The following is a 13,031-nucleotide window of genomic DNA, read 5'->3' as shown; positions in this document are numbered from 1 at the left end:
CAGAGGAAAGCAAAAAACCCTCATACTAGAGGTAAAAATTCCTTCCGGAATAAATCCCTGGATCAATGTTCTGTCCCTGTAAATCTAGTATACATAACCAGCGATGTTGTTATTCTCCAAAAATGCATCCAGACCCTTTTTGAACTCTTTTACAGAGTTCACCGTGACCACCTCCTCTGGGAGATAATTTCACAGTCTCACTGCTCTTACAGTAAAGAACCCCCGTCTGTGCTGGTGTAGAAACCTTCGTTCCTCTAGATGTAGAGGATGCCCCCTTGTTATAGATACAGTCCTGGTAATAAATAGATCATGGGAGAGATTTCTGTACGGTCCCATGATATATTTATACATAGTTATTAGGTCGCCCCTAAGCCTTCTATTTTCTAAACTAAATAACCCTAATTCTGATAATCTTTCTGGGTACTGTAGTCCTCCCATTCCCCGTATTACCCTGGTTGCCCGTCTTTGAACCCTCTCCAGCTCCACTATATCTTTCTTGTACACTGGTGCCCAGTATTGTACACAGTATTCTATGTGTGGTCTGACTAGTGATTTGTACAGCGGTAGAATTATTTCCTTGTCACGGGCATCTATGCCCCTATTGATGCACCCCATGATTTTATTTGCCTTGGCAGCAGCTGCCTGACACTGGTCACTACAGCTAAATTTACTGTTAACTAAGACTCCTAAGTCCTTTTCCACGTGAGTCGTCCCAAGTGTTCTCCCATTTAATACATAATCCCAGCCCGGATTTTTCCTCTCCATGTGCATTACCTTACATTTATCAGTGTTGAACCTCATCTGCCACTTCCCAGCCCAAACCTCCAACCTATCCAGATTCATTTTAATAAGGGTTAGAACTATACAATAGTTTGGTAATAAGGGTTAGAACGGGTTTAGTTGAAGTACTTACACCTTGTACCTTACAGCCCTGACAGCTACAGAAAGTGATGGGACCCTTTTGATGGAGCAGTATGTCCCTTGCAACTCATGTGCTGCTCTGTCACATCATCAGGAAGGGGAACAAGATGGAAAAGAGCCTTACTACTTCAACATGGAGGATTGCGTACTGACTGCGGTAGACAAGGACTATCTGCAATGTCCCAATCACCCCGAGGACCCCGCTCCCTTGCAAGAACTTGTCCCTGAGATTTTTATGACAGATTTTCCTTCCAGGTAAAGCAGCAAGTTCTTAAATGTATTATTTGTATCATTAAATGGATGACGCCATTATAAGCCACAATGCCTCCTCCTTGTACCATATGAGTGATTGGTAATGTATAATGTTTGCATATCCATTATTTACTGATTTGTCTGTGTGCTACTTCAGGCTGTTTCTTGATATCTACAAAAGAATGGGATGGAGTACTAGATTGATAAAATATTATGACTTTATTAATAATTCATTACATTATAAAAACAAAAACAAAAAAACATCATAAAAGGGGAAAAACCAACTTGTGGTGGAAAGAGGGTGTCACTCCAGAAGGTCCACAATGTAAACTACAGTATTAAGCACTTTTCATATGTTGCACTACTGCTCATTCTATTGAACAATCCCATAGAGGATATACCTCAACAACTATAAAGTGCTTAGAGACAGTATACAGGTGCAAATGAGAGAGGGACCGCTGGAGAGACGCCACCCCAATGTACGTTTTGGGTTATCCTTCGTCCTTCGGCCTCCTTGTACCATATGAGTGATTGGTAATGTATAATGTTTGCATATCCATTATTTACTGTTTTGTCTGTGTGCTACTTCAGGCTGTTTCTTGATATCGAAGACCTGGACTATTCAGAAGAGAACACTAATGTTCTGGGACAAGGAGGAAGTGGAACCATTATTTACAGAGCTGTGTACAAACACAAGCCTGTGGCATTAAAGATGTTCCAGATTAAGAAGTATCACACCTCCGCCGATGTCATCAAAGGTACATAGTAATCATTCTTTCAGAATGTGCAATGTATGTTTATAAACATTTATAATTGTTTACTACATCTGCACTCTTCATTTTCCTGTTAGGGTATGTTCACACTGAGGAAATTAAAGGGGTTATCCACAATAAGGTGATTTTAGTACGTACCTGGCAGACAGTAATGGACATGCTTACGAAGGATCCGCGCTTGTCTTGGGGCTAAATGGCTATGTTGTGAGATTACCATAACACTGTGGCTAGCTTTTTGTGAACTGGTATTTCCTGTTTTAGTTTTCTTTTTTTTTTTACTACAAATGCCATAATTCCATTTTCCTCCCTCCCACACATCAGCCACCCCACCGATTGAAACATAAATGAGCTGCATCCATTCAAAAGACCTGTGGTTTTCAATCAGGGTGCCTACAGCTGTTGCATTAGTTGCAGATTGATCTCTCTCCCACCAAGCGATCTCTCCACCCATTGCAGACAGGCTCCCTGTCATCAGCTGACTAGTGAGTCTTGGCAGGTCTTGGCCACATTGGAACCTGGGAAATATCCGAGACAACAGTCATTTTGTATGTAATTAAAAATAAATATTGGGGTGAAAATCACAGAAGAATTGTGAGAAAACCGTCACACACGGGTACAGACACTATATTACGAACTACACTAACTTTACAGCCCCTGTAAAATAGTCAAATATAAAAAATTCATGGAAAACCCCTTTAAGCTAGAAAAAAGTTGGTGCCGAATTTCTCTGTGGATCCACAATCTTCCTGCTCCATGGTAAATGGAGCAGAGATGATCCAGAATAAGCACTTATGTCTGCGGTAATGTGTGACATGAGCGCCATCCCTTCGACAAATGGTATCTCTCTGGCGGATTCCACCAGAATCTTCAACTTTAGCAGAACTTTTGCTATATGCACACAGCAGCACTAATCCCTATAAAGTCAATAGGATTTTGTGACAAGGTGGAAATGACATTGAATTCCTTGTGGACATTCCTCTCGAATTTAGCCTTGCAATTCCATAGTGTGAACATACCCTTAAAGATTGTGGCCAGAATTGTTTGACAATCTGTCATGGAACTCTGTGTGTGACTCTTTACAAATTTGAAGGGACTGATTTGGTCCTCAGGATTCAGCTTACCTTCTTTACCATCTTCTTACACAGATACAATGTTCAAGCACTTACAGGCTATGGACGCTATGAGAAACTTCTCCGAATTTCGTCAGGAAGCTAGCATGCTTCACTCACTGCAGCACCCTTGCATCGTGTCCCTGATTGGCATCAGCATCCATCCACTATGCTTTGCTCTGGAGCTGGCACCACTGGGCAGCCTGAACACTGTCCTCACTGAAAACAGCCAAGGTAACCAAATGCTTTATTTCTTCATTGGAATTAGAACATGTCTATAATGCAAAGAAGGGTATCGTATTGGAAAGATTACACTTAAGTCATTGACTTTATAACTGCATCTTGGAGGGTATATGAAGGGTATAACTGCATATTGGAGGGCATATCATGTAGTCTCGATCTGTAATTTTGCAGTATGACATTATGGTCTTGTCCATTGGTTAAAATGGTAAGCATGCATGCTACTTTTATAACATTGATTATTAAGGTGGCCGCACACATTAAATTTTATATTAATAATCCTTTAATCTATAAACATGTACACTCGGCTTGCTTATTTCAGTTGACTGAGGGGAATAAGTCACTTCCGTACACAGCTTATCTTCTGCAGGGGATCCTTCTTTCTCCCAATATTTGCAGTTGGGAAAGAGTCACGTAACCCCCTTACACTTTAGATCTTTGGCCAATCCCACCAAAATGGGTCTTATGTGAATGAGCCCCTTATATACAGGGTAACATGAAGTTATGTGTTTCCATTAGTTTGCAACACACACTCACCAGATATCTCTTTTTCCGTTTTGGACAATAGTAAAATGATTAGGATTTTAAGGTATTGTTGCCTATACACATGGGATCAGCTGACTTGCAGTAGCTTTCGCCTCTCTTCCCGCTTAGAACACATGTATGCTTTACTAAGGTGAACGTGTGTAATTGGTATGGCCATATTAGGATGTTTAGTCATTAGTTGCTGCCTTATAATGTGTAGACAAATTGAGACTAGATAACATTTTTCCATTCCTGGGTCAATTTGTGTAATGTATTGTACCTGTATCTAGTGGTTTCTCAGAATGTGACAATTTTTCATGTATTTTGTTACTTGTTACAGGATCCCCCTCGTTCATGCCTTTAGGTCACATGCTCACACAGAGAATGGCCTATCAGATTGCATCAGGCCTCTCATACCTGCACAGGAAGAACGTTATTTTCTGCGACCTTAAATCTGACAACATTCTTGTCTGGTCCCTGGATGTCCGAGAAACTGTGAACATAAAACTGTCAGACTATGGTATCTCCCGTTTTTCGTTCCATGAAGGAGCCCTAGGTGTAGAGGGCACACCTGGATACCAAGCACCTGAAATCCGTCCTCGGGTTGTCTATGATGAGAAGGTTAGTCATACTTTTTTATGGATAATTGACTCTTTTTTTGTTGTTATTCAACCTCTTAAGGACGCAGAGCGCACCTGTATGCCCCACTCTCGCGATATAACGCGGGGTCCTGCAGTGACCCTGCGTCATATCGGGTCGGTCCCGGCGGCTAACAGTAGCCATGACCCGTGGCTAATATCGGACATCACCGATCGCGGTGATGTCCGGTATTCACCCTTTAGACGTGGCGATCAGAGTTGATCGCCACGTCTAAAGTTAAAAAAACAAGCATTCCCGGCAGCTCAGTCTGGCTGAACGGGACTAGTGCAGTGAACCCGCGGAGTCATGATCAGCTGTGCAGACACGAGGAGCGTACCTACCTGCCTCCTCTTTGTCCGATCGCCGAATGACTGCTCCATGCCTGAGATCCAGGCAGGAGCAGTCGAGCACCGAAAACACTGATCAATGCTATGGCATAGCATTGATCAGTGTGGGCAGTCAGTGTAATGCATGTTATAGTCCCTATAACATTTAAAAAAAAAAGTTAATAAAGATGATTTAACCCCTTCCATAGTAAAAGTTTGAATCACCCCCCTTTTTCCACAAAAAAAACTGTGTAAATAAATATAAAAATATGTGATATCGCCGCGTGCGTAAATGTCCAAACTATAGAAATATATCCTTAATTAAACCGTCCAACATTAATCAAAAGTCCAAAATTCTGTATTTTTGGTCACTTTTTAATACCATAAATTAATGAATAAAAAGCAATCAAAAGTCAGATCAAAACAAAAATGGTACTGATAAAAACCTCAGATCACAGCGCAAAAATGAGCCCTCATACATCCACGTATGCAGAAAAATAAAAAAAGTTATAGGGGTCAGAAGATGACATTTTTAACGTATTAATTTCCGTGCATGTAGTTATGATTTTTTCCAGAAGTACGACAAAATCAAACCTATAAAAGTAGGGTTTCCCTTTAAACGTATGAACCTACAGAATAAAGAGAAGGTGTCATTTTTACTGATAAATGTACTGCGTATAAATGGAAGCCCCCCAAAAAGTTACAGGGGGGGGGGGAATTCAATTTTGCCGCACAATTATTTTTTTTTGAGGGGGTTTTGCCGTCGATTTTTGGGTAAAATAACTGATCTCATTACAAAGTAGAATTGGTGGCACATAAAAAAAAAACATCATATGAGTCTGTAGGTGCTAAACGAAAAAAAAAACGAAAGTGCAAAAACTGGAAAACTGAGTCATTAAAGGGGTGTTTTTAAAGACTTGCATAGACTTGCATCGAGGGGGTGGGGTCTCGCGTCACACGGGGGGGTGGAGTCGTGGCGTCACGATATTCCGGCCCCGGCTGCGGAGAGCTCGCAAAGGTGGGTGATGAATGACAGGTTGCGGGGCTCCCCAACGGCGGGATCCCTGCGATCATACATCTTATCCCCTATCCTTTGGATAGGGAATAAAATGTATTAGGGCCTTAACCCCTTTAAGGGGTTAAATGTGTATACCACATCCTATAAAAAATACACACACATTACTAATAATATTAACATTTAAAGTGTCCTTGTCATTTAAGAAAAAAAGGCTTTTGACATGTCACAGAGAAATGTCAAAAGTTTTGATCATTAGAACAAGCAGGGAGAAGCATGCGGTATCACGCTTCCCTCCCTAGTATACAGCGATTTCCATCCAGCTTCACTAGATGGTTTCATTCTAAAACCTAAGTGCACATTGCTCCATGCTTTTTGGAATGATCGGTGAAGGTTTAATTAGGACCTTCTGGCTTTCTTCTTAAAGGGGTATACCAGGATTTAAAAAAAAAAACAGGCCTTTTTTCTTTCAAAGACAGCGCCCTCCTTGTCTCCACTTTGGGTGTGGTATTACAACTTGGCTCCATTCACTTCAATGGAACTGAGCTGCAGAACCACACCCCAACCGGAGACAGATATGTATAGGTCTTTGAAAGAAAAAAGCCTGTTTTTTTTATTCCTGGAATACCCCTTTAAATAACAGGGACACTGAAATTTACTGTTTTTATCAAAGAATTGGTAAAGTGCCTACCAGCTACCATAACTAACTACTAGAACTTTTACAGACTTTAATAAGTTGTATCCACTTCTCAACTTAAAGCAGGACTGGTGTGCGCAATAATTGCAAATCACCGACCACTACAAAAAAGCTAGCCATGCCATCGATTTTTTTTCTTCTAACACCAAAAAGAAGGGTAAAACCAATGATAAATTTCTCCCATAAAGTATATTAGAACAATTTTAATTCTGCAGTGCTTTGGCATTAATGGCATAAGGAAACCTTTTTCTAGCAGTGTTGGGAATAAAGGTTTAGTAACATTTAGATTACAGATGACTTTTGTTTAGTGAAGTTATAGTTCAGTGAATACTCTGACATTTTCCATCCCGAATGGTCTCATTAGAGGCTCCTTCCCCAGTTTATTACTCTCAGACTTCCCTTTCTCTTAGTTTAGCAAACATTCCAATAACTTTCAATTAAATAGCATTCTGGAATGTTTGAAATGAGGAAATTCCAGTGTCAGCTATTTTCTTTTGTAGATCTGTAATACATAATGACATTTTGGACCTGCTCATCTTATGGAGCCTTGACCATTAAACAGTAGCTGTTTTGTATCTATAAGGAAGGTTCTTCAAATGAAGATTCTTTTGGCCTTTTTTATTTTTTGGCTTGTATTAACACCGTGTTTTTTTTTTTTTTAAGCAAGCTTTTCCTTTTTGTGATTTCTATTTTAATAATACAGGCATTTTGACATGCATTTTTAGGTGTTTATTTATTTTTTATTTTTTTATACAGAAGTCTATACAGAAACACCTGATTTTATATACCATATATACTCGAGTATAAGCCAACCCGAATATAAGCCGAGGCCCCTAATTTTACCCCCAAAAAACAGGAAAAGTTAGTTATTGACTTGACTATAAGCCTAGGGTGGGAAATACATCATCCCCCCATGTAATCATCCAGACCCTTGTCATCATCCCCCCCTTCATCATCACCGCCTGTCAATCCCTTCATCAGTGGTCTTCAACCTGCGGACCTCCAGATGTTGCAAAACTACAACTCCCAGCTACATCCCCCCCCCCCCCTTTTGTTTTGTACTCACCTCCCCTTGGTGGGAAGGAAGGGTGAGCTGATCCGGGCCATCTATGCTGCAGGGACCATCCGGTGGGGAGGGTTAGTCGTTGCGTGCTGTCCATTTTCACCGGGGCGGCCTCTTCTCCACGCTTTGGGCCCGGACTAGTGACGTTGCCTTGACGACAACGCACAGGGACGTTGCGCATGATCGTCCCTGTGCATCGTCGTCAAGGCAACGTCACTACTTCGGGGCCGGGCCCGAAGACTGGAGAAGAGGCCCCCCGGTGAAAATGGACAGCCCACAACGACTAATCCTCCCCACCGGACGGTCCTTGCAGCATAGATGGCCCGGACCAGCTCACCCTAACTTCGGGCCGAGGGGAGGTGAGTGCAAAACAAAAGGGGTGGGGGGCTGGATGATGATGAAGGCCGCAGTGGTCTTCAACCTGCGGACCTCCAGAGGTTTCAAAACTACAACACCACTACTCAGCTCATTCCAAAACATTGGGTGCCATCTCCAAAGCAACCTGATCAGGGTCCTCACAGCTATTTCCCAAAAAGAAGGTGCAGCACTCCATATAAATCCAAGGTGAAAATGTATTCACTTCATGTCAAGCAGCAACGTTTCAGATCACACAGGATCCTTTTTCAAGCTTATCAGATACACACATTAAAGGGTAATATATACTCATGTGAACAATTACCAATCACAAAACAGTTCAAGTGTCAATCAAATATAAATTCATATAAAGTGCAAGAAATGTGCATGATCATACATATAAACATCAATAGCTGTGTATAAATATACATATAGTGTCAGATAGTGTATACACTATCTGGCACTATATGAATATTTATACGCAGCTAATGATGTTCTCTTTTTGGAGAAAAAAAAAATATATATATCATTTTTTTTTTCTTAATTTATTTTTAAAACCTGTATAAACGTCAGATGTATGCTTGTGGGTAGTATAAAGCATGCTCAGAAGCTGAGCTTATTTTATATATGGTGAATGCTAGTTGCTATCAGTAGGAGACTATCACAGTTGGTGACTAGCATCAGAGATTACTCTGATCATGTTCATTTTAACCCCCTAAACGCCACAGTGAAAAGTGTCCGCTGCATTTAAGAGTTGGCCTTCTGAATGCCTCCATGAATATCATGTCAGATCAGCTTTTATGGTCTGTTTCACAGTTCAGTACAATACATATACATTGCATTTAACTGTATAAGCAATATAATAATTGTCCAAAGGGGGACTAAAAAAGTGTAAATATATTGTTTTTTCATATAAAAAAAAAAAGACTAAACTCCAAAAAATTTGGTATGGCTTATGTGTTAATTGGAGATGAGCGAACTTACAGTAAATTTGATTCGTCACGAACTTCTCATAAAACAGCTTACAATTGCGTGGTCTGCAATGGCAAGAGATACTCAACCCCAAGTGCAGTTGTGCACTCTACGCTGGGGTGGAGGTCCTGCACCTGTGATCCATTGCTATGGCCGATCCCCAGCATGATATGCATACAATGGAGGATGCCTGCAAATGGTCACAAGTACCACAATAGGCATCCTACACCTGATAAACATGTGGATGCATGAAATTTACACATTAAACAAATTCACAGATGAGGTCTAAGATGGCAGATGATCCTCAACCCCAAGTGCAGTTGTGCACTTTAAGCTGGGGTGGAGGTCCTGCATCTGTTGACCACAATATAGGTTCACTGCTGTGGTAGATGTAAACAATGACATTAACTGACCCTCAAAACTGATGTTAAAATTGAGACATTAGCCAATGTATCCTTATATGAAGGACATACCAGAGCGTCACGAACTTCTCGGCTCGGCAGTTGATGACTTATCCTGCATAAATTAGTTCAGCTTTCAGGTGCTCTGGTGGTCTGGAAAAGGTGGATACAGTCCTAGGAAAGAGTCTTCTAGGACGGTATCAACCTTTTCCAGCCCACCGGAGCACCTGAAAGCTGAACTCATTTATGCAGACTAAATTCATCAACTGCCGAGCCGAGAAGTTTGTGACGAATCGAATTTACTGTAAGTTCGCTCATCTCTAGTGTCAATATCCAAACTATTAAAATTAAATATAATAGATCCCTAAAGTGAGCCACATAAACAGAATAAAAAGCGATCAAAAGGTCCCAGCTACCACAAAATATTACCAGTAAAAACTACACATCAGGGTGCAAGAACCCTGATACAGCTCCATAGATGAACAAAATAAAAAGGTTATAGGGGTCAGAACAGGGCAATGCAAAGCACTTTTCATACTATTAAAATTATTTAAAGCAGTAAAACAAAACAAAAACTATAGATTGGGAATACCATATTTTTCGCCCTATAGGACGCACCGGCGTATAAGACGCACCCAATTTATAGGTGCAAAATCTAAAAAAATTAAGATTTTGAACCCAATAGTGGTCTTCAACCTGCGGACCTCCAGATGTTGCAAAACTACAACTCCCAGCATGCCCGGACAGCCAACGGCTGTCCGGGCATGCTGGGAGTTGTAGTTTTGCAACATCTGGAGGTCCGCAGATTGAAGACCACTGCATAGGAGGTAATACTCACGTGTCCCCGCGGCTCCGGACCCATCACCGCTGCCCTGGATGTCGCTTCTTCGCTGTCGCCGTGTCACTGTCGCTCCGGAACGTCTCTGCTGCCGGCCGGGTATCCTCGCTCTCCGTCGCCGCCATCACGTCGTTACGCACGCCGACGCACGTACGCGACGACGTGATGACGAGGAAGGAGAGCGCCGGCCATACAGGGGATCCCTGAACAGAGAAGACACCGAGGAGGCAGGTAAGGTCCCCCCCAGTGTCCTGTAAGCACTAACCCGGCTATTCAGTCAGGCTGTTCGGGACCGCCGCAGTGAAATCACGGTGGTCTCGAACAGCCCAACTGAACAGCCGGGTTAGTGTCACTTTCCCTTCAGACGTGGCGGTCAGCTTTGATCGCCGCGTCTGAAGGGTTAATACAGGGCATCACCGCGATCGGTGATGTCCTGTATTAGCCGTGGGTCCCGGCCGTTGATGGCCACAGGGACCGCCGCGATAGGGGTGTATTCGCCGTATAAGATGCACCGACTTTTTCCCCCCAGTTTTGGGGAAGAAAAAGTGCGTCTTATACAGCGAAAAATACGGTAGTTGCAAAAAAATAACGTTACTATTACTTCATCATAAAAAGAGTACTGTATAAGCAAAATGAAGCTTTATTTACATTTGCATGTCCAACAGCCCCAACTCTTATTCTAATTATTGCGTTCTGCTATGTCTGAATCCACCATTCATATCTAACTTAAAAGTAAATAGGTAAATACCATGGGACAGACCGGTTAATAAAAGTCACAACCAACTGCGCATGACCAGATTAGGTCTCCATCTTACAAGTTGTACAATGTTTTCCTGATATGTGATAGAATGCTACAGATCCAACTGGTCTTGTGCATACCAGTTGTTATGGTAGTAGTTAAGTATCTCACGTTTCTGGAAGCAAATAATGTGCCATAAGATGGTTAGAAGTTATGTCTTTCTGAGCTGGGGCTTTTGATTCAGACAAACCAATGATAATGAGTTGTGAATTGATGAATATTTTAGGTTTGGAGGAGTTGTTTTTTTTTTCGTTTCACTAATATTCTTCTGTTAAGGTGGACATGTTCTCCTATGGGATGGTTCTCTATGAGCTGCTTTCTGGTCAGCGACCATCTTTAGGTCAGCATCAGCTACAAATCTCCAAAAAGTTGTCCAAAGGCATCCGGCCTGTTTTGGGGCGTCCAGAGGAAGTGCAGTTCTCCAGGCTGCAGGAGCTGATGATGGAGTGTTGGGACACAAAACCAGAAAAGGTAAATCCTGTATTACACTTTTTTTTTCCCTTTACATACCGCATATACTAAAACTCATAGTGACCAGTTAACCGGATGATATTTATGGAAAGTCTTGGAGAGCTTTGGTTTCGAGCAATTTAATCCATTCTACATATTTTTTATCAGCATCCTAGAGCTAGAGTCAGATTTCAAGGAGAACTGACCAGGGACTTTGAATTAACAAGAGGCACCAGACAGGGTTGCCCCTTGTTGCCGCTACTATACACTCTGTATATGGAGCGATAAGGGGCAACCCGGAGATTGACGGATTCAGAGTATGGGCCGAATCCGATAAAATCTCACTATACGCAGACGCTACAATGCTGTTTGTCAGGAACCCCCAAAAGGGGATCCCAGAGATTATTAAAAATTTTTAGAGGTTTGGTCGTCTTGCAGGATTAAGGATAAATTGGGGTAAATCCTCGTGTTTGTCTTCTGATCCATCCAGGTGAACCTTTTTTTGATGGCAATATGCAGCAGATAACCAGGGAGAACCCGATGGCTTACTTGGGAATAAAAGTTTCAGGAAACCAAGGTGATTTTGTGGACCTTAACTTGAAGCCACTAGTCAACAGTTTAAATAAGAGATTAGATATCTGGGCGAGGTTGCCCTTCTCTATAGCCGATCGATTATCCCTTATAAAGATGAACATACTCCCCCAAGTCCTTTTTGTCATCAATGCTACCCCAACATGGATACCAGATTTCTGGTTTTAAAAAAATTCATCAGGTTTTTAATAAATTTATTTGGGGCAGAGATTAAAGTATCTAACTTTTACAGCACAATTGGAGGATGGGGGATGAGCAATGCCCAACCTCCAGTTATATTTCTATGCTAGGCAGCTGGAGGGGTTTATTAATATTGAATGTAATCACTGTTATATTTGCTGCAGTTTAAAATTCCTTTAAAACCATATTCTGGGCCAAATTATAGTCTGTGTCCGTAAAAATGTGCCCATTTGTATTGTAAAATGTGTCCTCATCTTGTGAGTAAAAAGGAACTGGTACTGGGCTTAGTGTCCGTCCATCTTCCCCAAGGCATGTTGTTTGTACAGCAGCAATATTGTAAATCTTATTTTCCTAATTCTGGTGTAATGAGCCTAGAAAGGATTGTCATGTGTAATGTCCTCATAGCACAGCTGCTAGGATCCCAATATTGACTTACTGTTGCACTTTTTTGTTGTCACCATCTGCTGGAGATTAGCCCACCATTCCCACACATAGACATATTAAATGATTACATGGGTTCACATGAGGGAACTGAAGATGAATGGAAATACTTTCTTGCTTTTGTCTCCAAACATACAATGGAACATTGTAGTACTTCAGACTAAAAGATTAATAATCAGCTCATTGAACTTGTTTGAGTGTGAAAATATATGAAAGGCACAATGATGTAATAAAAAAAAAATTTAAATGACCACTGTCATTTCAAACAACTTCCCGCCATGTAATATCCTTTGTAATCCTTAACATATTTGTAAATCATATAATTTACCAAAAATGACTCTTTAACCTAGAATAAGAGCTCTAAAATCTTGGCCACTAGGTGTCCTCCTTCCTTGCTATCTATTGTCCACTGACAGTAAGGGGAAATTTGCCTATAGTAACAGAG

The 13,031-nt window shown here is 41.4% G+C and overlaps 1 protein-coding gene across 5 annotated transcripts in view; it reads left to right on the top strand.

Moving 5' to 3' along the window:
* LRRK1 (leucine rich repeat kinase 1) overlaps window positions 1-13,031 on the top strand; it is a 133,662-nt gene that overhangs the window by 96,862 nt on the left and 23,769 nt on the right. For all 5 annotated transcript variants that reach the window (XM_056571789.1, XM_056571785.1, XM_056571787.1 and 2 more), the window contains 5 exons: window positions 930-1,176; window positions 1,765-1,931; window positions 3,092-3,289; window positions 4,161-4,441; window positions 11,201-11,395. In XM_056571789.1, the coding sequence (XP_056427764.1) occupies window positions 930-1,176; window positions 1,765-1,931; window positions 3,092-3,289; window positions 4,161-4,441; window positions 11,201-11,395 (1,088 nt within the window). The remainder of the gene's footprint in view (window positions 1-929; window positions 1,177-1,764; window positions 1,932-3,091; window positions 3,290-4,160; window positions 4,442-11,200; window positions 11,396-13,031) is intronic.

The sequence above is a fragment of the Hyla sarda genome, chromosome 4, assembly GCF_029499605.1.
Source record: "Hyla sarda isolate aHylSar1 chromosome 4, aHylSar1.hap1, whole genome shotgun sequence".
Classification (NCBI taxonomy): domain Eukaryota; kingdom Metazoa; phylum Chordata; class Amphibia; order Anura; family Hylidae; genus Hyla; species Hyla sarda.
Note: the sequence above shows the minus strand (reverse complement) of the source record. Positions and strands in the feature narration are given on the sequence as shown.